Genomic DNA, 26,126 nt, shown 5'->3' with positions numbered 1-26,126 from the left:
AATCCCCTTTTTCTCTCTTGGCTGATCCTTTCTTTCTCTGCCTCTCCTTCTCCTGGGAAAAGCTTTACTTAATCTATCCTCAGTTGCTTCAGAATGCTAATGATTGGCTGTATACAAGACTGAAAGATTATAAAAACTAAATCTATACCCCCAGGAATCTCAATTTGCTATTAGCAAGAGAAGATTCCTTAGCAGTCTAATAAATATTTTTAATTTCAGTCTGAACTCCTTATCTTTGACTTATAGTCTTTGGTCCCTCAATGATAGGTATGCCTCTTTTAAGAAAAAGGTCAAGAGAATTCTCCACTATCTTTCCATTCTTCTTACATTTTAACATACTCTAAAAGCCAGAAGCACTGGCCTTTTTCCTTTCACATCACATTACCTCTTCCCACCTTCTATGCCTGTTCATTGACTGTTCCCCATGTCTACAAAACTTAAATTCTACTGTCTATGAACACAATTATGCCTTCCAATTTACTTTGCATAAATACATATATATACATATGTTCACATACATACATGTGTATACACACATATATAATATATGTATATGTCCATATATGTGTGCATAGAGTATATGGAGTGTTCCACATCTGGTGTGAAGGCTTGGCTAAACCAGGTTGAGAGTAACCAATGAGCCAGTGAAGTAGAAAGGTATCTACCCCAAGCATGGGAAGACTTCTCTCAGCAGAATGGGAACATGAGAACAATTTGTTCCAACAATCATGAAGGCAGCTGAAAGGAGATGCTATAAAGTGCTTAGAGTTTGCTCAGACATTGAAGATACCAACATTATCCACTGCATTACAGGGCCAGTTGTCCTGATCTTTGCTCTTACCATTGGATTTCAGTGACTCTGGAAGAGGGAGATTGACAACGAACAACTCTGCCTCACTCCCTCACTTAAATCCAATTTATACTAAATCAAAACATCACCTATGATGTCACTGGTCTTTATAAAAGAAGAATGAACAATAATAATATATGTGTAAGTGTATTGTGTATACATACACATATATATAATATATACGTATATATGTAGTATAGTTGTTTGCCTGTTGTCTCCTCCATTACAACAAGGATTGTTTTTTTTATCTTTAGTAGTATTCCCCAGTGCCTAGCACAATGCTTAGCCCATATAGAGTAAAATGTTTATTGGCTGACTGAATATTCTTCTCTAAAACATAATATTCTCTTGTTGGGGTTTCCTTGGAGTCTCTGGAGGCAGCCTTCCTTTCAGTTCAGTAATCACAAGTGCAGCCAGGAGTTAAGGTGCAAATCCTTTATGGTCTCTTTCCAAGTCTTGTTCCCTTTCCTGGGGCCCTGTTAGCTTTCTTAGAGGCCTATCTCTCTCCTTGGTTCCCAGAGTTTTAAGCTCCTGCCACTAGTCCTTTGTCTTCTCTGCTTCTGCCAGCTTTTTGAGGTTCTCCTGAATGTGTCTTGGTTTCTGTGGGGGAGGCAGGAGGACTGTCACCACTTCTCTGGTCTTCCCTAGTTCTCCATCTGGCTGAGCTTGTACGATTTTATATCTCTCTCATCATAGGTGTGAATCTTGTGGAACTATAGTAAGTACTAAATACATGTTCTGAACTAGAGAACTGTTAAGCACTATGCTAAACAACCATTGTTTCTATCCATTACACTGACTTAGCACCTTGTTTCAATTCCTGGCCCATAACAGAATCTCTAGAACAAATATACTTTCCCTAGTCACTACTTCTATATATGTATTATATCCACAAATACAAGCTTCTTGACAATATGACTGTCTCTCTTTTGTATTTGATTTCCCCCTTTCCTAGGAGATTGAAAACATTTTAGAAAAGATAATCCAACTATAGATCTGCTTCCTTGAAGATTTCTTTTTTTTTTTTTTACCATTTTTACCATTTTTTAATACCATTTTATTTTTCCAAATACATGCAAAAATATTTACCTTTGAAAACCCTTGTGTTCCAAATTTTTCTCCCTCTCTCCCTTCCCCAAGACAGCAAGATATAGGTTTAATAATTGCAAGTCTTCTAAGCATATTTCCATGTTTCATGCTGCACATGAAATATCAAATCAAATAGGGAAAAAAGCATGAGGAAGAAAAACAAGCAAGCCAACAAATAACAAACAAGAACCAAAAGAAGTGGCACTTTCTATCACATCAAGGCTTGAATCACCTCATCCTTGAAAAAAACCAAGTTCATCACAATTGATCATCACATAATGTTGTACTGCATACAATGTTCTATTTCTGCTTACTTCACTTACCATCAGGCTAAGTCTTTCCAGGCTTTTCTGAAATCAGCCTGCTCATCATTTCTTATAGAACAATAATATTCCATTATATTCATATATCACAACTTATACAGCCACTCTCCAACTAATGGGCATCCTCTCAGTTTCCAATTCCTTGTCACTACAAAAAGAGCTGCTACATTTTTGCACATGTAGGTTCTTTTCCCTCTTATGATTTCTTTGGGATACAGACCCAAAAGAGAAACTGCTCAATCAAATTATATGTAGGGTTTTATGACCCTATGGCTTTAGTTCCTAATTGCTTTCCAGAATAATTTACTTCACAACTCCATTGTTAAATGCATTAGTGTCCCATTTTTTTCACATGCCTTCCAACATTTATTATTCTCTTTTCCTGTCATCTTAACCAGTCTGAGAACTATAAAGTGATACCTCACAGTTATCTTAATTTGCATTTTTCTAATTCATAGTGATTTTGAGCATTTTTTCATATGACTAGAAATGGCTTTAATTTCTTCTGCTGAAAATTGTCTATTCATATCCTTTTGACCATCTTAAAGTTGTTTGACATGGAATGACTGTATCTTTGAATATATATCTCTTTTCTCACTTGTGTCCTAAACTCTTTTAAACACGCAAACTTTTGAAAGACTAGATGAAGTTTAGCTCCCATGCAAAACTCCAAGGCAGATGGGTAGACCTAGGAAAGAAATTCTCTTTTTCCCTACTCTGGAATGATCTGGTCTGGATCTCCTGAGATATAGCCAATCATTGCCCCACACATTTCCCTCTAATGACCAAATTGCCTTTCAAATTCAGTGAAGGAAACTGTCCACTTGTTTAAACTTAATAAAGATTTCAAGCATATTTTTTACATTTAAAATGCCAGAAGGGCATTAGCAGATAAAGTCTGAAGCCTAAGCCTGATAGGATTGTAACACTCTCTGAGGCCAGCAAACAAGGACACAGATGAGATCATCTGAGCCTTAGTGGGTCTATTGTTCTTAGATAGGGCTTTTATTCAAGGGGACTCGAGGTGGAGGTCTTTGGAAATTACACTTTTACTGTATTCAATCAGAAAGTCAAGTTATGATGTCAATCCCTTTAAGTGACATTTCCCCTGTAAAAAATCTGCTCATACTGTAGATCCTTGCTAACTCTTTTGTGGATGCTAACTCCCTTTTAGAGTGGTGGGTTAGCCCAATAGTCAATGTTGTAATTCTCTTCCTTTGCTAATGCCTTTTTTGGTGTTAGTCTGCTAAACTTCTTCTTTTTTTAAATAATAGTTTAAATAATAGTTTAAAAAATAGTTTATTTACCAGATATACTCATGGGCAACTTCACAACATTGACAACTGCCAAGCCCCCTGTCCCAATTTTTCCCCTCCCTTCCCCCTCCCCAGATGGCAGGTCAACCAATACATATTAAACATGCCAAAGTACAAATCAAATACAATATACGTATACATGTCCAAAAAGTTGTTTTGCTGTACGCTTTGAAATAGTGTACAATTTCTGCTAAACTTTTTAAAGAATTTAGCAGGGCAGTAAATAGTGTAATCTCACTCCATGGTGGTTACTTCTAGGGAACATAGCTTTCCCCTTCTTGATTACTAAAACCTTTTTCCTTACTAAAAATCCTTATGTATTTAGTGCTCTATTAGCAGCACTATACATTTCTGCCCCTTGGTTGGGAGGATGTCGATGCCTACAAATTCTTTTGAGATGACTCAGCACCAGCCCCTAACCCTAATCTTTTGGAGGTATCACCACATACCCCATAATTTTGGTAGTTGAACTCCATCATTTTGGTGGCTCGGTACTGGAAGAGTCAAAACCACTTGGTCAGTATATTTAAGCTTCATTAACTTATCTGCCCTTTGCTTTCTATAACTGTATCATAAACCTGGTGAAAGGGGATACATTGATTAAAGACCAAATTACCCCACACAAAACCCCTCCCCCCATTTCCTCCTTTAGTCTAATTTTAGATAAAATGAGCCTGATCTTCACCAACCCACTTCTCCCTTTGATGTCATCCTCTCTTGCTCTCTCCAGCATATTGCCAGCAAATTGCCACCATAATCATTTTCTCTCTTCCTCTGCACCTCTCAACGGCTGTATGTCCCTCTGCCTATGGGTGTCTGTGTCCTTCTGTCTGTCCCTCTTAAGTCTTTGATCTATCTACTCTTTCCTTCCCAAATATCATAAACATACCCAAGGTCTCCCTTCCCCCCAAAAAAACTATCATTAGACCCTACTTCAAAGCTCTAGTTAAATATTAACTTCTTTTCACAAACTCCTAAGAAACTATCCATTGCCTTCACTTCCTTACTTTTCTTTTTAACTCTTTGCAAATATACATACACACACACATTTATGTATTTTATAGTCATTGTAGACCCTTGAAATTGGGAAGCCGTTATTTAAATCTTGTCTGTGACTCATCTCAAAAAGTCATCTATAGAGACAGCTAGGTGGCGCAGTGGATAGAGCACCAGCCCTGAAGTCAGGAGGACCAGAGTTCAAATTTGATCTCAGACACTTAATACTTCCTAGCTGTGACCCTGGGCAAGTCACTTAACCCCAGCCTCAGGGAAAAAAAAAAAGAAAGAAAATCATATATGATAGTAAATGTCACATAACTTATTTTTTAAACTTCCAATGCAGGCTGGGTGAAGGAAAAAAAATTGCAGATTTGGAACTTAAATTTTCTAAAATGATTGAATTCAAATACGACCAGAGATGGCCCTCTTGTGGCAAAAAATAAGATAGCGCAGACTTGTTTTGTTTTGTCTTTTTTTTTTTTTTAAATCACACAAACGAATGCTGCATCGATAGAAGGGGAAGGTGGAGGATGAGAGAGACTTAGGACTACATCCTGATAAACTACATGTTTATTTAAAATGGAAACAGAAGAAAAAGAAATACTGACCCCCACCCAAGCAGACAAACAAGAGAGAATCACTAATTCTAGCGTCGTTGCATTTAACGACAGTTTCACAAAATTGATTTCTCAATTCCTCATGACTGGACCAAGGATAATTTACTTCTTTTCCAATTTTAAAAAATAAAGTAACGAGTCTTGGTGGCTCTCTCTCCTAATATGGAGTGGGCCAGGTTTCCAAGTTGAGTAGAAGCAGGAAGAGTACTAATCGGTATAATGTGGAATGCAGCACTGGGGGGAATCTGAGGGGAACGGAGTGGGCCTGGGCTGTCTCAGCCGCGATGAGGCTCAGAGGGAAAGGGGAGGCGGAGGTCCGGGCCCAGAGACGATGACTCCGCCAGGACCTCGGAGCTCGCGTGCAGGCGCTCCTCCGGCTCCGCCTTAGCTGCCTTTTCCGCAGTCGTCGTTCTGCTTTAGCTCCATTTCCGCTCCCTTCGCCCCTGACCCGGCTTACTGGCTCAGGCAAATTTCGGCCCGGGAATCCTCAGCACTGGGGCACTCGTCCTTACACCCGGAAGAGTTACCCGGAAGTTCCGGTACCGGCTCCTAGGGGCGGCGATGGCGCCGCTTCTGGAGTACGAGCGGCAACTGGTGCTGGAGCTGTTGGAGACAGATGGGCTGGTGGTGTGTGCCCGCGGGCTCGGTGCCGACAGGCTCCTGTACCATTTTATCCGGCTGCACTGCCACCCGGGTTGCCTGGTGCTGGTGCTCAACACCCAGCCGGCTGAGGAGGTGCGGCCGGGGCCCGAGGGCCGAGGGGAGCCGGCGAGAGCGGGAGGGAGGCAGATAGAGAAAGTCGGGGCGGGCTGCGGCTAGAGTCAGGGAAGGGAGCGGAGGAGCCGGAGGAGGAGGGACCCCCGGGAGTGCGGAGAGCGTGAGGATCCGTGGGGTAGCAGCGGTAGTAGGTGGGGAATCCCTCGGGGTGTGAGGGACGTGGGGAGATTCTTGGAGGTTTGAGGAAGATAAGGAGACTCATGGGGGTCTCAGAGACGAATGGAGATGCAAAAACAGAGACGAATGGAGATGCACACGATGCGAAAATATATACAGGTAGTCCTCCCAGAGGGAAAGCACTGAATAAAAAGCGGATTGGGGAGACTTAGGAAAGGAGCTTGTAGAAGAGGAAGACTGCCGGGAGGAGAGAGAGCATTAAGCACGAGGGACAGACAGCCTGTGCTAACACAGGAAGATGAAAGGTCCCGTCATACCAGCCACAGGGGGGCCAATTTCGCTGGGTTGTGGAATAGGTGAAGGGAAATCAGGTATGAGAAAGCTCGGGATGGGGCCACGGAGTGAAGGGGTTTAAATGCTAAACAGGCTTCGTATGTGATGTTGGAGGTAAGAAGCAGTGACCTAGCCAGGCCTGCACTTCGGGAGAGTCACTGCGAGGTCTGTGGAAGACGGACGGAAAGGAGGAGAAACTGAGGCAAGGAAGCCCTGCTTAACAAAAAGCTGACTGAGAAGTGGAGGAGAAACTGAGGCAGGGAAACCCTGCTTAACAAAAGGCTGACTGAGAAGTGGAGGAGAAACTGAGGCAGGGAAACCCTGCTTAACAAAAGGCTGACTGAGAAGTGGAGGAGAAACTGAGGCAGGGAAACCCTGCTTAACAAAAGGCTGACTGAGAAGTGGAAGCATGAAGCGATGAGGGCCTCTCCCCAGCAGCAGAGAGAAAATGAAATGAGAGGTGTTCTGTAGAAACAGCGCAGTTTGGCAACACTTTGTCTCTACAACTCAAATGCATGATACTAAAGGGTGTGAGCCTGGGACGCACGGTGTATATAGCACTGTGGTAGTGACGTTTGGGAGAGGGGAAATAAGATGGCTGGTAGAAAATTGGCTATGTGGAATTGCAACGGACTAGGATCTGGAGATCAGTACATAATGCAAATCTAAGCATAAAAAGACTAAGTGTTAAAGGCTTTCAAAGATTAAGTACTGAGAAAGGGCCATTAGATTTGACAACTAAGAAATCATTGGTAACTTTAAAGAAAGCAATTTAAACTGAATGATAAGGTTGGAAGCTAGAGGTTTAGAAGAGAACTAGACACATAGTGTAAATGATTTCCTCAAATTTAGCTAACAGGGGCCACCTAGGTGGCGCAGTGGATAGAGCACCAGCCCTGAATTCAGGAGGACCCGAGTTGAGTTCAAATCCGTTCTCAGACACTTAACTAGCTGTATGACCCTGGGCAAGTCACTTAACCCCAGCCTCAGGAAAAAAGAAATTAGCTAATAAAAGGAAAGATAGAGAATAATAATTAGGTTAGATGACACTTTTTTTTTAAGCATGTAGAAGAGAGGGACATATTTGTACACAGCATAGAAGCAGTTAATATATGAGGAGAGATTGAGGATTAGTGAGAGAATGGGAATGATAGAGGGGAAAACTTCTGAGAAGCCCCAATGGAATAAAGTCAATGGTTTTTGAAGAGTAGTGTGTCTTATCAAGGAAACATTCTGATCATGAAGGGCTTTAAATGCCAAACCAGGAATCTGTATTTAATTTTAGAGGCCATTGGGGAACCACAAAAATGGAGCAATTTATCCAGTCAAATTTAATCATTTATCCCTACAAAAGTAACCTTATAATTTTAATATCTGCAGCCATTTATAAAATGTTCAAATTAAAGGCTTATGAAATCTGATTTGCTTTAGGAATATTTTATCAATCAGCTGAAGTTAGAGGATGTTGAACACCTTCCTCGTCGAGTGACAAATGAAATTGCAAGTGGAAGTAGATATGAGGTTTATACCCAAGGTGGTGTCCTTTTTGTAACAAGTCGAATTCTTGTGGTAGATTTCTTGACTGACAGAATTCCTTCAGATTTGATTACTGGTAAGAATGCATCTTTAGTTGGTTTTTTTCCCCCTATATCTTACATATAGATATAGATTTAGATATATGTTAAATAGACTTATTTGGCCATTTATATTTACTTTTGTTTGCTAACCAAATTTTTGGCATTTAAAAATTCTCAAATTCACTTATCAAATGAGATTTCTGCCTACTGTCTTAAGAAAAAATATTTTTTCCTGCTTAATAAGTTTGAAATTAAGGTTTTGAGAATAATGAATGTTTTTAAAAAAACTAGATCATATATCTAAAAGTTTATTTTTCACTAAATCATCCAAATCTTTAGTAGATTAAGAAGTGGGAGATGAAAGGAAGCTATATTTTATACATTGTAACCCTCCCTCAAACATAGTCTGTTTTCTAAAAGTGTGGGTGCTAAATTTGAGCAAACATTTTATTTCTCTATTAATTTTTTTTTTTTTTTTGTAACAAGGTATCTTAATTTGTAAAATCTATCATTTACTGCTGCTTCAAAAGGTTTTTCCTTTTTTTTCTTTCTGATTTTGGGTTCAAAAATAAAATTATTTTGTTTATATTGCCACTAGATGTCAGTATTATTCTTAGTCATTTTCATTGACAGAATCTAATTTGAACTAATTAGAAAGAAAAACCCTGAAATAATGAAATCCCACCAAAACTCTCATAATTAATTTTTTTTAATGATACCTTACAATCCTTAAGAAACCTGTTTAATGAATAACTAAGAATAATTTGTCATTAACATAACAACTTTGCATATATATTGGGGATGCCGGGAAGACCTGGCTTCAAGTCTTGTGTCCTATACACTGGGTAACTAGGTAGGCCACTTGACCTCAAAGTGCCCTTAGGCAATTTCATAGGGGTATGGATTACTAAGCAATCCCTCTGAATTGATGAGGGAGTTCCTGTCAATTCCAAAAGAATTCCCTATAACTCTAAATTATCCAAAGACAAAGTGTCCCTATCCAAATTTGTGAAATCTGAATTCAGTTTTGTTAAACTTGCAGAAATGAGAAAATCAGGGACATTCTAAAAGTTTTAATGTTACATATAAAAATATTGTTCTTCACAAGAAATGGTAGTATTTATTATAATTTCTATATAATCCAGATTTAGAAATGCTTTGAGGGTACAGAAAATAGTTAAAAGAGTATTGGGCTGGGATTCCCAAAGTCTAAATTTTACTCTTAGCTCAAATTTAAGCACTTCATTTGATTTGAGCAAGTCTTAGATCAAATCAAAAAGGTCTTAGCTCAAATTTAAGCAAGTCATTTATCCTCTCTGAGTTTCAATTTCCTCAGTTATAAAATGAAGATAATACTTTCTATGTCTAGTTCATGGAGTTATTGGGAAAATCAAGTGAGATAAAATGTTTGGAAACAGTAAAGCATTATATAAATATAAGGTGGTAATATATTTTTTAAGTTGTCAAAAATATGGTGTGGTTTTTACTATTTCTTTATTCTGTTCATTTTATAGATGAGAAAACTGAGGCAAACAAGGTTAAGTGATTTGCTACCACTCTCCATCTACTGTACAATGTAGCTGTCACAAAATATACATTATCCAAAAAAATTCAAATATTAAAGCAATGTAATTAACTACAGAATTGACATGTAATAAAGATGGCATCAGAAAAGACTTCTACATTATATTTACTCCTAACATGACATATAACAAAAAAAATTATAGACCATTTACTTTTCTTATTTCCTAATTATGAAATACATTTAAAGGGGGAATAGAAATGAGCATTCCAACCTCAACTGTTTATGTTCCTCTATAAAAATCTTTATTTTTTTTTCTTAGGCATCTTGGTCTATAAAGCTCACAGAATCATTGACTCTTGTCAGGAAGCCTTCATCTTGCGTCTCTTTCGTCAAAAAAATAAACATGGTTTCATTAAAGCCTTCTCAGATAATGCAATTGCCTTTGATACTGGCTTTTGTCATGTGGAAAGAGTTATGAGAAATCTTTTTGTAAGAAAATTATACCTATGGCCAAGGTAAATTACCATGTTATATGGCATATTTTTGTGATTACTATTGTCTGTTATAATCAATTGTATAATAATCATTTTACATGCTTTGCATATTATTACTGTTAATTAAATGTACCAACCAGACCCTAGAGATTTGAATCTGTGATCTATACAGTTATAATAACTTTGGTAACACTGAGAGGATTTAGCTGTCAGGTCCCTTCTATTTTTCCATCAAAATTATATTACAGGTCACTTGAGACCCTTTTTAAATTTTCTTTAAAACTTTGCATGGGACTTTGAGATATTTGGGGGCTGAGATAGAGGAAGGCTTTAAGCAAAGAAATTATAGACTCTTCTCTCCAGATGAAAAGATTGTTCAACAAGGCTTAGCAGACAAGAAGCATTTTCAGATTTTTACATATTATTTATTTTGAGGGGCAAGGAAACAAAGATTTCAATTACAAACACTTTCACAACTAATACTAATGGGAATTTTAATTGTTTAGTATGCTATTTATAGAAAATTCCTTATAACTTTTCTCTTTCCTTTGTAATATCACATTTTACCTGCATTCATAAATGTTTTATACATTAATGAATCAGCTAGTATTTTTTAAGTGCTTTCCTTGTGTCAGGCACTGTGCTGATTTCTTTTTTCTTTAGCTCTTAGTTTTTAGAGCATTTCTGAGTATTAAAACTGGAATTCATGATCTAACTGTTATAGCTATTAAAATGCTAGTTTATACTTTTAAAAATATTATTCTCCTTAGGTTTCATGTAGCAGTCAACTCGTTTTTAGAACAACACAAGCCTGAAGTAGTTGAAATACATGTTGCCATGACTCCTGCCATGCTTGCTATCCAGACAGCTATTCTGGACATTTTGAATGCATGTCTGAAGGAATTAAAGTGCTACAATCCATCTCTTGAAGTAGAAGATTTATCTTTAGAAAATGCTATTGGAAAACCATTTGACAAGGTATTTTATTTTTACTAACTAACAGAATTTTTTATATTGTCATTTTAAGGAATGCAAGATATTTTAATGCTTGAATTGTTCCTTTCAGGAATGTGTTATCATTCCAGAATTAATTTAGAAGCTATTTAAAATGTAACTCTTTTGATTTATTTGTAAATAAAAAAATAAAATAAAGTAATAACATACCAAAATCTATGTATAAGAATGCTAGTATAGCAGTTTGGATTTTGGCAAGAATACTAATGGTTTATTTGTCCCAGTTTAAGTCTAATTAAAAGAAGAAATGATGGTGTTTTATTATTTTACAATGTGGTATTTACTTTTTTTTTTTTTTTAAATGGCATCGTTTAAATATCTGAAGGAAAGGTAGGGGAGAATATTACATTAGGACAACTTTATAATATATTATGTCCATCTCTCTTGCCTTAAGAATAAACAGAATTAATGAATTTTAGTGGGGAAAAAAAGTGAGAGGCTCTCTTTTAAAATGACATTATGACTTGGTGAAAAAGTAATATTTAGTTGCAGGAATATTTCTTTCCTAGTGATTGTGAAGGTAACAAGTGGATATATTTCTTAAAATATCTTTCAGGTGTAATTTTTATAGTTCATTTTAATCATAGGTTAATTTTAACTAAAACATAAGTTTTAGAATATTAAACTATATAGTGACTTATTATTTCCTGGTTAGTATATTTTTCTTTTATGTTGGTAGAGAAAATTATTTTAATTCCTTCATTTGAAAAATCTACTTAGCAAGGAAATAAATGTTTTGGTTATGCAACTTCCACTAAGTTTTCCTCTCAAGAGTTTTTCATAGAAAGTCACTTAACTGGAATGTTTATATTACATATGTTCTGTTTCCTTGTGCTTATTTATCATTTCATGCATGCTAATAAAAAGTATGTGTATTCTTTTCATTCATTTTGTGCATAATGTGGAAAAACACAATTGATATGTCTCTCCGTTGTGGGTTGAGTTGCTTTTTATCATCCCTCAGACTTGGAAAAGCTGAAGTGCTGTTTTAGGGAGCCTTTTTTGTAACCAAGTCTATATATGGCCATAACTTGTCTATTGGAGTTCTTCAAAAGAGGCGTATAACTAAAATGTTATTCCTGTCCAGTGTTCATTTGTTTAAAAGCTAAAATAATGCCATGTAGTGACAGCAGTGGTAATTTTTTTTTGGTAAGTTATGTTAAAACATTTTTTAGCAACATTAAAAGGATTTGTTTTTATAGTATAATCTTTGCATCCTTTAAAATAAGCATTTAGGAATAGGACATCAATAATCATTTTTATAAAGTGACTCTCTATAAAATACTTAAAGAGAATCCCAGGAGGATAGCAGAGTAAGGGATTACTTAAGAATGCATATACCCCCCCCCCTCTATGAGAACAGAATAAGGGATTACTCAAGAATGCATATATTTCCCCCCCCCCTTATAACAAATAACTTTGTTTTCTTTTTAATTCATAAAAGGCTGAGCCATTAGAAATTAATAACACTGAAACCTAATAATTGATGTGGTAGACAGGTCAAGGAATGAAGAATAGGTATTTATCTGAGAAGGGAAAGTGAAGAGTTGAACAAATATAAAAGATAGAATAGAATAATAGTAACAAAAGTAAACCCAAGAAGCTTTGGAAGGGAGAGGTGACAAGAGAAAAGGAGAATTGGGAGAAGAAAGCAAGCATCTATTAAGTACTTTTTATGTGCCAAACACTATGTTAAGCACAAGTTTTACAAAGAAAGCCAAAAAACATTCCCTGCTCTCAGTAAGTTAGCAATATAATGGGAGGAACAACATACAAAGAACTATGCACGAAAAAAGATATATGATAATCTCTAAAATTATCTTCTCTCTAAAGATGTGTGTATATGTATACATATGAATTATGTATGTATGTGTATATGTAAGTAGGTATGTAAATCTCTAAAATTATCTCTTCCCTAAGGAAAACACTAATCTTAAGGGGGATAGGAAAAGATTTCTTGAAGAAGGTGAGATTTTTAGCTGAGAAATAAAGAAAACACTGAATTCAAAGTAGTATAAGCAAAACAAACAAACAAAAAAAAGACTAAAGAGAAAGCAAAACAAACAAACAAAAAGACATTAAAGAGGAGGTAAATTTGTAATTTTTGTGTGTTTGTATAAGATGGATTTTTTTGGACTTGTGATTTCAGGGGTTTAGTGAACTGTTGGTATGGAATTTTCTTTTCCAATGAAAATCTGCACTGTAGATAATCTTAAGATTGAGTTGTCAAGGAGCACCAAGAGGATAAATAATTTATTGAGAGTCAGTCGGAATGGATCAGGCAGAACTTGAATCCATCTTCCTGACTGAGGCCAACTGTCTACTAAGCTATGCTGTGTGTGTGTGCGCGCGCCACATATGCATGCATGTTTGTATACATAGTATAACATTTAACAATCACACCCCTAAATGTGAATGGATTAAATTTCCCAAGAAATATAAAAAAGATTAGAAAAGATAAAGGGAAAAAACTTTCGAAGAATAAGTATTTAAATCATACAGTGAAAACAAGGGGATAGAACAAAATCTACTCTGTTTTAATTGACTTTTAAAAATGCAGAATTTGTCATAATCTCAAATTAAGAAATAATCAAGAGAGATTACATTATGTTTAAAGGCCACATAGACAGTTTAAAAATAATTTCATAAAATGTATGTGCAATAAATGACATAACATTAATTCATGAAAGAAGAATTAGAATTGCAAGAAGATTCTGACTATAACACAATAATACTTGGAGAATCTTTAATGTCCCTCCTTCAGAGCTGGATAAATCCAATAAACAGAAAATTAAACAAGAAAAAAAATGCAGATCTGATCAAATCAAAATTATCCTTGGATTTAATATTTATCATTGTTATTAATATCATTTAATATAATTATATTATAGTTGAATAAATAGATTTGATTAACCTTTGGTAACTTCTGAATGGAAATATTAAAGAAAACACATGCCTTAGCATGTTACAGTATCTTTGCATAAATTGATCATCTCCTAGGGCAAAAATTAATCCTGTCTTCAAAGGCAACTATAGTAAAACGTTCTTTACAAACAAAAGGACAATAAATGAGTAAGTTTTTAGAAAGGAAGTATAAATAGCACATACAGATTGAAGTGGAGTATAAGTAATGACATCCTGAATGATTAGGTTAAATAACCAATTATAGAAACAATAAATAATAATAATAGTAATGAAACAGTATACCAAAACTTTTAAGACAAAACTGTAACAGGCCTCTGAGGAAAATTCACATCTTTGAAAGTCCATATTAACATAATAGAAAAAGAAAGGGTCAGTGAATTGAGCATGCAACTTTCAAAGACTAGAAAATAAATAACTTTATAAACAAATATAAAAAAGGAATCTTGAAAAATTGAGGGGAAATGGATAAAACAAAAAACAATTAGGTTTGGTTTTGGTTTTTTGCTTTTTAATTATTTATTTTTAGTATTTTAAAAATTTGTCTTGCAAATAATCTTGGAATATCAGGATTCTTTTCCCTTGACAATTTCTTGAAATATGATTTCTAGGCTCTTTCTTTGATAATGGCTTTCAGGTAAACCAATAATTCTTAAATTATCTTTTCTCTATTTTCTAGGTCAGTTGATTTTCTGATGAAATATTTCATATTTCCTTTTTTTTTTTTTTTTTTTAATTTTGTTTTACTGCTTCTTGATGTGTCATGGAGTCAGCTTCCATTTACCCAAGTCTAATTTTTAAGCCATTATTTTCTTCAATGAGATTTTGTGCTTCTTTTCCCATTTCACCAATACTGCTCTTTAAAGAGTTCTTTTGTGAATTTTTGTATCTCTTTTTCCACATGGCCAATTCACTTTTTTAAGAGACTGTGCTTCTTTTACCATTAGGTGAATTCTAGTTGTTTAATGTATTATTTTCTTCAGTGTTCTTTTTGTACCTCTCTTATTAAGCTGTTAATTATCTTTTCAGAATTTTCTTGTATTACTCTCCTTTATTTTTCCAATTTTTCCTCTTCTGCTTTTATCTGTTTCTTTAATTCTTCCAGGAGCAAGTAAAGTTAAAAAAAAAAAAAAAAGGAAATGGCAGTTTCAATATTTGATAAACCTAGAAACAAAAATTACAAAAATAAATCTGGGAGGCCAGTCTCTATTTGACAAGAACTATTGGAAAAACTGGAAAGTGATTTGTCATTAGTTAGGTTTAGGCTAATATTTTATATCATATATAGTATAATGAAAATTAACATGTCTTTAATATAAAAGGCCACACTTTTAAAAATTAGAAAAGAATGAGATCTGGTATCTTTCAGTCAGTCAGCACACATTTCTTAAGTTCTTGGAATAGAAATGCAAGCGAAAAGGTAGTCCCTATTCTCCAGGAGTTTGCATTTTAAAGAGGGAAGATAACACAAAAAGAAACCGAAGTGGACAGGGATGAGAACCTGGAGGGATGCTTGGCTTGCACCTTTCTTAAACAGAATTTCTGGGAAGAGCTAGCTCATCAGAGAAAAGGGTCATGATAACTTGACAGTACTTCCAACGTTGTGAGTTTCTAGGATAAGGAAGTTTCTGGGGCATATTTGAGAAGTCCAAAGCCTTTTTGAGCAAAAAGCTTTAAAAATGCATATTTGCAAAATACAAATAATTCTATAAAACAATCCAGTTTTTCTAATAGAGAAATATAAATTAAGAGAATTATAGGATTTAACCTCATTCTATTCAAATTAATAAAAATGAAAAAAGATGAAAACATTTAAGCATTGAAGAAACTGGGGAAATGGGCATACTGCATTGTTGGTTGCACTGTGAAATTGTACAATAATTCTGGCTTTCATTTTAGAATTTTGGAAGATATATACTTCAAGGAGATTAAAAAAGAAAGAAAAAAAGAAACAATGGTCTACTCTATACCAAAAATTTAAAGCAGCATATTTGTGCTGACAAAGAACTGGAAACAAATTGGTTGCACTTCATCTGGGGAATGGCTGAAAAAACCTGTGGTAATCAAATACTATTATGTATTAAAAATAATGAGAAATTCAGAAACATGGTAAGATTTTTATGAATTGATACAAAAGCAACATCATCAGAACCAGAAGAAAGTACAGAATGACTGTAACAATGTAAATAAAAAGATCACTGGAAGTGAATTTCATTGTAGTTGAAAAACAAGTGATGATCCTAAAGAAAAAATAATTAAATGTTTTCTATCCTCATGGCAGAGAGGTAGGATATTGCTAGGACAGATTATTGCATATATGTTGTCAAACACAATGTACTGTATGTTTTGTGAAATTGTTTTTCTTTGTTAAAAGAGAGCATTCAGAGGGGCAGCTAGGTGGTGCAGTGGATAGAGCACCAGCCCTGAATTCAGGAGGACCAGAGTTCAAATCTGGTCTCAGACACCTAACACTTCCTAGCTGTGTGACCCTGGGCAAGTCACTTAACTCCAGCCTCAAAAAAAAAAAAAAAAAAAAAGGAAAAGAGAGCATTCAATCTGGTAGTAGAATAAGAGATACCTGAAAAGATAGCCCTTAGCTTTTTCCTGTACTTTCACCCTTTATCCCATCTTCTGTCTTCTTCAGCAAATTGCCTTGACAGTCTTTTCCACTTCCTAATTTTCTTTCCCTCTCTTTTCTTGTATATTGCTCTTTTCCCTACTGCTTATAAATACTTCCATGTCTCCCCCATCCTTAAAAACCCTCACTTGGCCTAACCATCCCTACCTTTCTTGAGAAAGCCAGCTATAGTAGATGCCTCCACTTCTTGCTGTCTCACTCTATTCTGGATCCTCTCACTCATTTAATTAAACTCCTGTACAAAAAAAATATCAAATCTAATTAATAACCTTTTCTCAATCCCCAACCTTTTGGGTCTTCTTCTCTTTATTGGTTCAGTTGGTGATCAGTTTTTGTGGATTTGGCTATCATTTTATCAGTTATCTATGCATATGACATATATAGGCAGAGATATGTATCCAGTCATAGTCTCTTTCATGAACTCTAGTCCTGCATCACTCATTGCTTTTTGCACATCTCTTACTAGTTATCCCATAGACACTTTGAATTCAACGTGTCCAAGGCAAAACTCATTATTTTTCTCCCTAAAGCTCTCTCCTTCTCCCAGTTTTCCTATTGTTTTCCTACCTCCATTCCTAGAATGGTTTTCTTCCTCTGTAAGACTCAGTTCAAATTTCATCTGTAAGGGGCTATTCCCAGGCCCTTGTTAAAAAGCTTTCTCTGATGTTATGTTCCATCTATTCCAAAATATCTTCTGTACACCTAGTTATTTAATATTCCCCCTCCTCACCAAATAAAATTTAAGTTCCTTGAAACAAGGCTATTTTTGTCCTTTTTTTTTTTTAAATCTTCAGCACTTAACACGGTGCCTGTAACATAGTAAATGCAAGAGATTTGTTGGACTAAAGTTGCTTTTTTTTTTCTGCTTAAATTTTATTACTATCTCTTTTTTAGTATCTTAAGTCAATTTTTTCTCAGTATGACTTCTTAAACCTTCCCATTTAACAAAGAAAAAAATTAAATAAAACCAACACAGTAGCTAGTTCTGATATTATATGTGTCAATCTACATCCCTGGTCTCATTTCTTCACTAAAAGAAAAGAAGTATGTTTCATCATCTTTTCTCTGGAACCAAGATTGATCATAGCATTTCATCTTAGTTTATGTATCTCTTAGCAGTTAAAAAATTTACATTGAATCATTATATTCTTCTGGTTCTGCTTTCTTCACTGTATCATTTCATGCATATCTTACTACGTTTCTTCATATTGTTTTTTAACAGCAAAAAATTATATTACCTTCATGTGTCAGTTTGTTCAGATATTCCACAGACAATCCCTACCTTCAAAGAACTTACACAATCCAATGGGAGTGAGAACACATATGAAAGAAAGCGGAAAAACTGGGTTGGAGAAGGAGGGGAGGAAAAGAAAAAATTCTTGCTTAAGGATGATGAAGAGTCTCTAGACAGAGATCCTAGAGAGCTCAAGACTTTGCTAAAAAGAGATGAGGCCCAACAGGATTCAAGCTTGCAGCATTTCCCAGCGATCAGTTTCCTGTAGAAGAAGAATTTGATAGAGATTTCAAAGAAATCCAAAAGTAATGTAGCTAGTAGAAAATGGAGAAAAAGAATGCTGAGTTTCCTGTTTAGATAGAGGCCTTGGAGGCCATGGCCTCACCCTCAGTATTCACACCTATAAAATCAGGAAATTATATTATCTCTCCTCTAGGGTTACTTCCAGCTCTGATCTTATCTTCCCAAAGGAAATCATTTTGAAAGTAGCTCTTTAGAATTTATAGAAATTTACTTTTTCAAGTTGCCTGTTTTTAATTTAACACTTTCCAGCACAAATCACCTATCTTACATTTAAAAATCTTAGTTTATGTAAAAATTATATAAAGTGATATATATTTTACATAAATGAAATATAAAATTAAAATTTTAACTAGAAGTACACTAAATACCACAATCACCATTATGCTCAAATGAATCTACCTTTTGACCTTGGTATTCTTCTGTTTTTCATTGGTTAGTCAGGTTCCAGATCTTCAGTAGGATGGCCAAGTCAGGAAGGTCCATGCTATAGTTAACATATAAGCATCATAATTGTATATGTCTTGACTAACTTTTGTTTAGATTGTTTAATGCCTATAGAATCACTGATTTTGACTATGAGGTAAATGACCAGGGTCAATTATGTTATGTATTACTTTTGAAACTAAAAAAGATGTTTTCATAAAAGCCTATGAACTAAAATGTATTTGTGCTCCCTGAGCAATAGTGTTTTCTAAAATCTATGTTGAACATACATTAGTAACAATGCAGATTTTCATTTTTATTTTTAGACAATCCGTCACTATTTAGATCCTTTGTGGCATCAGCTTGGAGCAAAGACTAAGTCTTTGGTACAAGATTTGAAAATACTACGAACCTTGTTACAGTATCTCTCTCAGTATGATTGTGTCACATTTCTTAATCTTCTGGAGTCTTTAAGGGCAACTGAGAAAGCTTTTGGCCAAAATTCAGGTGGGAAATGAAAATTATGAATATTATTTTTTAAGTTCGTATGAGAATGGAACACAAGGTTGAGTTTTGCCTATTCCGGGAATAGAGGGGAAAATGGGGGAATGCTATACTGAACCCACATACTGTCCTAAGACTTCAAATTAGATTCACAGCATAAGGATGTAGGTTTTGTTGATGGCTAATGTTTCCTCCTACTTAACTTCTGTTCTGTGCAATACTAAATATTCACATCAGAATCTAACATTTTATTCCCAGAAAAAACTGGGTATAGTACAAGCAGTCCCCAACTTAAAAACTGGTTTTGTTCCAAAAATTCTTTTTTTATGTAAGTAGTCTTTTTGTTTTTTAGTACAGTGAATTTTTTAATAGGAATAATATTTGCAAATGATAGTTGAATTCTCATAAAAGTGCCCAACAGTCTATTTAACTGATAAGGTAGCTTTGCTATAATGTTAATTATATTGTAGAAGCCAATAATACTTCTGTGGCAATATTTATATACTGCTTTGTAGTTAATATGTATATATATATATATGTATGTGTGTAAATATATATATTTAAAATGTGTGTATTTGTACATAATGTTGTTATACTACACACACACACACACACACACGCACACATGTTAATCTCATTTTTTTCCTGAGCATCATTTAATAGCATTATTTTTTTTAATGGGAAAACATTACAAATTCAAACCTAGAATACCAGGAGTAGATCTCTCCTTTCTCTGGCTTCTGCTGTGGCACCTCCACTAACTACTAGGCAGGAACTAAAGGAAGGAAGAGGCAAAGGCTGTAGTATCACATTCAGTGAATAGGTCATGAGCCTACTTCAAAGTGGTACTTTGATACAAAGGAGGAGAGGCTCTTGCACTCAGATTCTGAATATAACAAGAAGCAGAACCGGCAAAACTACTGGAGCCTGGAGCAGAAAGAGCTAATCGAGTGTTGTAGACTGATGGAAGTGGTAATTTCAATATCAAAGAGAGTGAAATGGAAACTGTGTGTGTGTGTGTGTATTCTAAATTAGGGAACTAATTTATATATCATAAAACTAAAGATTATGATAGGCAAATCAACAAAGATTTTGTAATTATCTTCTAAGTTTAAGTCTTTCTTCTTATTTTAGGATGGCTGTTTCTCGACTCTAGTACTTCAATGTTTGTAAATGCTCGAGCAAGAGTTTATCACATTCCAGATATCAGAATGAATAAAAAGTTCAAAATGACTGAAAAAACAGACCAAGAAGGCCAAGGTATCTGTTGAAATCAGAATTGAACTTTATTTACATTTGTTGTTCACTGAAAACAAACTTAAATCATTAACATGTAATTTTTCCTCAAATATCTTAAGATGTATTTCATCCATGTTGACAATAGTACTTTTAAGTTTATGAAACACTACATATATATGTGTAAAATTTCATTTGATCATCACAACAACTCTGTGAGATAGATGATTTTATAATTCTTACTTTCTAGATTAACATGAAAAAGGTCAAGGGACTTTCCCACAATCTGAATTGTCTGAGGCAAGATTCTAACTCAAATCCTGACTCCCAAGCCAGTACCTTATCCATCGACAACCTCATTGCCTGTTTTATTACTTCAGATTTTTCAAAGTACTTCCCTCACAAAGACCTGTGAACTAGGGAATATCATGCTGCTCTTCTTGATTTGAACAACTTATGGTTTATCCAGGTCTCATTGTTTTTAACACTTGTCATGGCTGCCATATGTGAAGCTTATATGTCAGGGTATTTAAAATTATTCTTAGCTTCTTAAAAGTCTTAGGGGAACTGAAGAGATATTTTATTTCCACAACTTATTTTCAGATATGGTAGATTAGTCACCAGTTTGCCCGGGTATGAATTCACAGAGCCATAGTGTTCCTTTAGTACTTATAAAAAGAAGGGGAAAAGAAAAGTATTACATAATACATTGACAGTTTTAGTAATTTTGTTAGTTAATTTTGCTCAACTGTTTTTCTTTGTTGCAAGGAAGAGTTCAGTAAAGGGGGCATATCAGGAAATGATTATAAAAAGCAACATTATCAACAAAAGTCTAAAAATACAAGGAAAGATTACAAGATCACACAGATTTAAAACTTAAAAGGAAAGCCACTCAGTCTAACTTTCTCATTTTATCAGTAAGGAAACTGAGGCTGAGAGGGGTTGATTGACTTGCTCAGGATCACACAACTAGTAGTCTCTTAAGGCAGAATTTGATCCCAGATGTTTCTGACTCCAAGCCTAGCACTATGCCACCTAGTTGCCTCACTTTATCACCTAGATGTTATTAGTTGCATTCAGTAATCGTTCTATGCGAAGCACATTATTAGCCACATTTATTATATAAAACATAGGCCCTCTCTTGATGGAACTTAGAATCTATTATGAAAATAGAATATATATACAAAAAAATTTTAAAATAATGCTATGTGTGTATGCGTGCATGCATACGCACGGAGCAAACTCAACACTCTGTAAGAACCAAAGTGTCTATTCCTTTATCCTGTCTTATTCTTCAGTATTATAAAAATGATAATTAAAGAATGTGTATTTTCTAGATATATAGAACTATGTATCTTGAAAGTAGGTGTGGGGCAGCTAAGTAGTACAGTGGATAGAGCACCAGCCTTGAATTCAGGAGGACCCTAGTTCAAATCTGGTCTCAGACACTTAACACTTCCTACCTGTGTGACCCTGGGCAAGTCACTTAACACCAGCCTCAGAAAAAAAAAAAGAAAGAAAGTAGGTGTAATGCCTTATGCCATAACAACTTCTAACTCCTGATTATTAAGTGCAAATTATATACAATTCACTTAATTAAATCTTTATCACTTTGATTTATAAAGCCTCTATAAGTATTTATCCAAAGTATATTTTATTCTGTCATGATTGTACCTTTAAGGAATAAATTCTAGCATTATAAAAAGGCATATAGTTGAACCCACAAATAATGGGGTTATAGAATGGTATTTATTCTCTCTGTTATTTTAAATATTTATTTCCCCAAAATCTGTTTCTTTGATTTCACTATTTCTGCTGCTCAGTATTCATCAAGTCTCTTTTGTTTAAAACATTAGTTTCCTTTGACTTTTTCCTTTATCTCTTATCCAGTCAGTTATCACATTCCTATCAATTATATCTCCTTAATATATCATATCTACCTTCTCTTGTATGTTTCCACTGCCATTACAGTAGTTCAGGCTCTTACTGTTAAATCCCTAAACTATTGCAGCAGGCTTCTAACCAGCTAATCAAGAAATCATAGCATGATTAAACATTGATGTGTTAATCATCGTGCTCATCATCTATGGGTTACCAATACAACAACCTATACTCTCAAGCACATACTCTAATAGGGGAGATAAATATATATATAAAATTTTATATAGATAAGTACGTATGCATAATTATATAGAAAATAAATACAAGTAAAAACCAAATTGTTTAGCACTAGAATTGAGAACATCAGAAAAAATTTCTTGTATTAAATGATGCTTGATCTGTATAATGAAGGAAGAGTTATTTTTATGAGGCATAGGTGAGAAAGGAGTATATTCCAGGTATGAGGAACTGCTAGTGCAAAGGCATAGTGATGGGAGAAAGTACTGTGTGTTCTCAGAAACTCTCCCTCCTCTAACCCACTTACACTTAGATTCTTACTTCATATTTACTGAAAAATTGAGACCTCTTGCTCATTGCATATCATCTACATCCTTCTGCCACTATTTACTTCTTCACTTGTCTCACATGAAAAGGTGGCCTTTTTCCTTACCAAGCAAAACCTTCATGTACAAATTTTTTCATTCCATCCCATTTTCTCCAACAGATTACCCCTTTTATAATTTTTACCCTCACCTTCAGTCTGTCCTTGACCACTAGCAGCTTCCCTACTGCCTATAAATACTCCTGTGTCATCCCATTCTCAAAAAATCTCCAGTTCATCCAGCCATCCCAACTTTCATCCTCTCTCTCTCTCTCTCTCTCTCTCTCTCTCTCTCTCTCTCTCTCTCTCTCTCTCTCTCTCTCTCTCTCTCTTCTCTCTCTCCTCATTTCCTTTCTGTCACTCTCTTAATTCTTTACAGTCTGGCTTCTAACTTCATTATTCAAAACTACAGGCTTTGATACTATTGATTACCTTCTGCACTTCTTATATCCTCTTTCCTCTAGGCTTCTATGACACTTCCTATCTTGGTTCTCTTTTCTGTCTATCTGACTGCTTAATCTTCATCCAGGTCACATCCACTAACCCTGGGTATTTCCCAGGGTTCTGTCCTGATCTTTTTTTTCTTCTATATATCTTACTTGGTTATTTTGTCAATTCATGGGTTCAATGATCATTTCTATACTGATAATTCTAGACTCATGATTCTTAGATCTATTTTTCTAGCCATAATCTCTTCATTATCTCCAGACTTGAATTTCCATCTGCCTATTAGACATTTCAAAGTGTATTTCCCTGTAATCATCTTAAACACAAGTCCAAAACAAGATCCAATATCTCCTCCCTACCCCTGGTTTCAAACTTCTCCCTTTCTGAACTTTCCCATTATCCCCAAGGATACTATCACCTTCTCAGTCAACCAGACTCAAAGCTTAGATGTCATCCTTGATAACTCATTCTCTCTCACACCCAGTATCTAATTTGTTGCCACCGTATGTCAATTGTACCTTTGTAAGTTGTCTTGAGTACACCTGGTGCAAACCCTTATCCCCTTATACTTGGACTGTTGCAGTAGCCCTCCTCAAGTCTTTCTCTGCTTTTCTCTATATTGGATTACTTGCTGTCTGAGGGGAAGAGAGGGAGAAAAATTGGGAGCATAAAGGTTTTGCAAGGATGAAAACTATTTTTGCATGTATTTTGAAAATAAAAAGATATTTAAATTTTTTTTAAAGATTTAAAAAAAATGTTCATTGGTAAATTTGGAGAGAGCAGTTTCATCTGAGAGATGTTGGAAGCCAGACTGAGTGAAAGAGAAAATAGAAGCATTGATTGTAGATATCATTTTTCTCACAGTTTGACTGAGCAAGTGGAGAGAGACATATTATGATAGCTTGAGAATGTGTAGGATCTAATGAAATTTTGTTTGTTTGGGGTTTTTTTGCATGGGTGTGTGTGTTTTTAAAGGATCAGGAAAATATGAATATATTAGAAGATAATAAGGAAGGACAATAGATAGAGAAATGTTCAAAGTTAGAGGTAGATTAAAGGAACATTTTTCTGGAGAAAACAAAAGGATATGAAATCAAAAACAAGTATAAAAAGATAAAAGGCACCTTATCAACCTGGGATAAAGGAGTAGAAAGTGTAAGATGATAATGAGTTTTGAAACAGAAGAAAAAAATCCTTATCTGAAAAAATGAGAGAAGATGGAAGCTCAGTTGAAAGTAGATAACATAAATTAATAGTGTATTCAGTCTGCATAGTTTGTGCTTTCCTTCTATTTGATTTAGTAGCACTTGAATTGGAGCAAAGGAGGCAAACTGTGAAAGTAATTTAAGGCTAGGAGAGATGAATAGCAGTGGGGATTTAAATGCTGATGACTGCTGAGAGTTTCTTTGTTCAACTGTAAGGTTGAGATTAAGAAGGAATGAAAGTGATGACATAGCAGGGATAATGGCCTGAAGAATTCTGAGGGGTAGAAGGACTATAAATCATAATAGGGATGGAGAATGGGTTTGGGATGGTAAGGGAATGGAATGATAGAAGATTAGATAAAAGAATGTTAGAGATGCAAGAGATACAAAGAGAAATTCCATTCCAAACAAATGTTGAGAGTATAAAGTATTTGGGAATCCATCTACCAAAGAAAAGTCAGGAATTATATGAGAAAAATTACAAAACACTTGCCGCAAAAATAAAGTCAGATTTAAATAATTGGAAAGACATTCAGTGCTCTTGGATAGGCCGAGCGAATATAATAAAGATGACAATACTCCCCAAACTAATCTATTTATTTAGTGCTATACCAATCAGACTCCCAAGAAACTATTTCAATGACCTAGAAAAAATAACAACAAAATTCATATGGAAGAATAAAAGGTTGAGAATTGCAAGGGAACTAATGAAAAAAAACTCAGAGGAAGGTGGTCTAAGTGTACCTAATCTAAAGCTATATTATATAGCAGCAGTCACCAAAACCATTTGGTATTGGCTAAGAAATAGAACGGTAGATCAGTGGAACAGATTAGATACAAAGGACAAAAAAGGGTACATCTATAGCAATCTCATCTTTGACAAACCCAAAGATACCAACATTAGGGATAAAAATTCATTATTTGGAAAAAATTGTTGGGAAAACTGGAAATTAATATGGCAGAAATTAGATATGGATCCACACTTAACACCATATACCAAGATAAGATCAAAATGGGTCCATGATTTAGGCATAAAGAGGGAGATAATAAATAGATTAGAGGAACAGAGGATAGTCTACCTCTCAGACTTGTGGAGGAGGAAGGAATTTATGACCAGAGGAGAACTAGAGATCATTATTGATCACAAAATAGAAGATTTTGATTACATCAAACTAAAAAGTTTCTGTACAAACAATACTAATGCAAATAAGATTAGAAGGGAAGTAACAAATTGGGAAAATATTTTTAAAAGCAAAGGTTCTGACAAAGGTCTCATTTCCAAAACTGACCCTAATTTATAAGAAACCGAACCATTCTCCAATTGATAAATGGTCAAAGGATATGAACAGACAATTCTCAGATGAAAAAATTGAAACTATATCCACTCATATGAAAGAGTGTTCCAAATCACTACTGATCAGAGAAATGCAAATTAAGACAACTCTGAGATACCACTACACACCTGTCAGATTGGCTAAGATGACAGGAACAAATAATGATGAATGTTGGAGGGGATGTGGGAAAACTGGGACACTAATACATTGTTGGTGGAGTTGTGAAAGAATCCAGCCATTCTGGAGAGCAATTTGGAACTATGCCCAAAAAGTTATCAAACTGTGCATACCCTTTGACCCAGCAGTACTACTACTGGGCTTATATCCCAAAGAAATACTAAAGAGCGGAAAGGGACCTGTATGTGCC

The 26,126-nt window shown here is 35.0% G+C and overlaps 1 protein-coding gene across 1 annotated transcript in view; it reads left to right on the top strand.

Moving 5' to 3' along the window:
- The first annotated feature begins 5,655 nt into the window (after positions 1 to 5,655).
- The window catches only part of ERCC4 (ERCC excision repair 4, endonuclease catalytic subunit), a 37,839-nt gene continuing 17,368 nt past the window's right edge, over positions 5,656 to 26,126 (top strand). Inside the window, exons 1-6 of the mRNA XM_074280581.1 lie at positions 5,656 to 5,929; positions 7,853 to 8,033; positions 9,843 to 10,038; positions 10,788 to 10,995; positions 18,878 to 19,058; positions 20,190 to 20,315. Coding sequence (XP_074136682.1) covers positions 5,756 to 5,929; positions 7,853 to 8,033; positions 9,843 to 10,038; positions 10,788 to 10,995; positions 18,878 to 19,058; positions 20,190 to 20,315 — 1,066 coding nt within the window. The 5' untranslated portion in view covers positions 5,656 to 5,755. The remainder of the gene's footprint in view (positions 5,930 to 7,852; positions 8,034 to 9,842; positions 10,039 to 10,787; positions 10,996 to 18,877; positions 19,059 to 20,189; positions 20,316 to 26,126) is intronic.

Source organism: Sminthopsis crassicaudata, chromosome 1 (genome assembly GCF_048593235.1).
Source record: "Sminthopsis crassicaudata isolate SCR6 chromosome 1, ASM4859323v1, whole genome shotgun sequence".
NCBI lineage: Eukaryota > Metazoa > Chordata > Mammalia > Dasyuromorphia > Dasyuridae > Sminthopsis > Sminthopsis crassicaudata.
The sequence above is the reverse complement of the archived record's forward strand: the minus strand, read 5'-3'. Positions and strand labels throughout refer to the sequence as shown.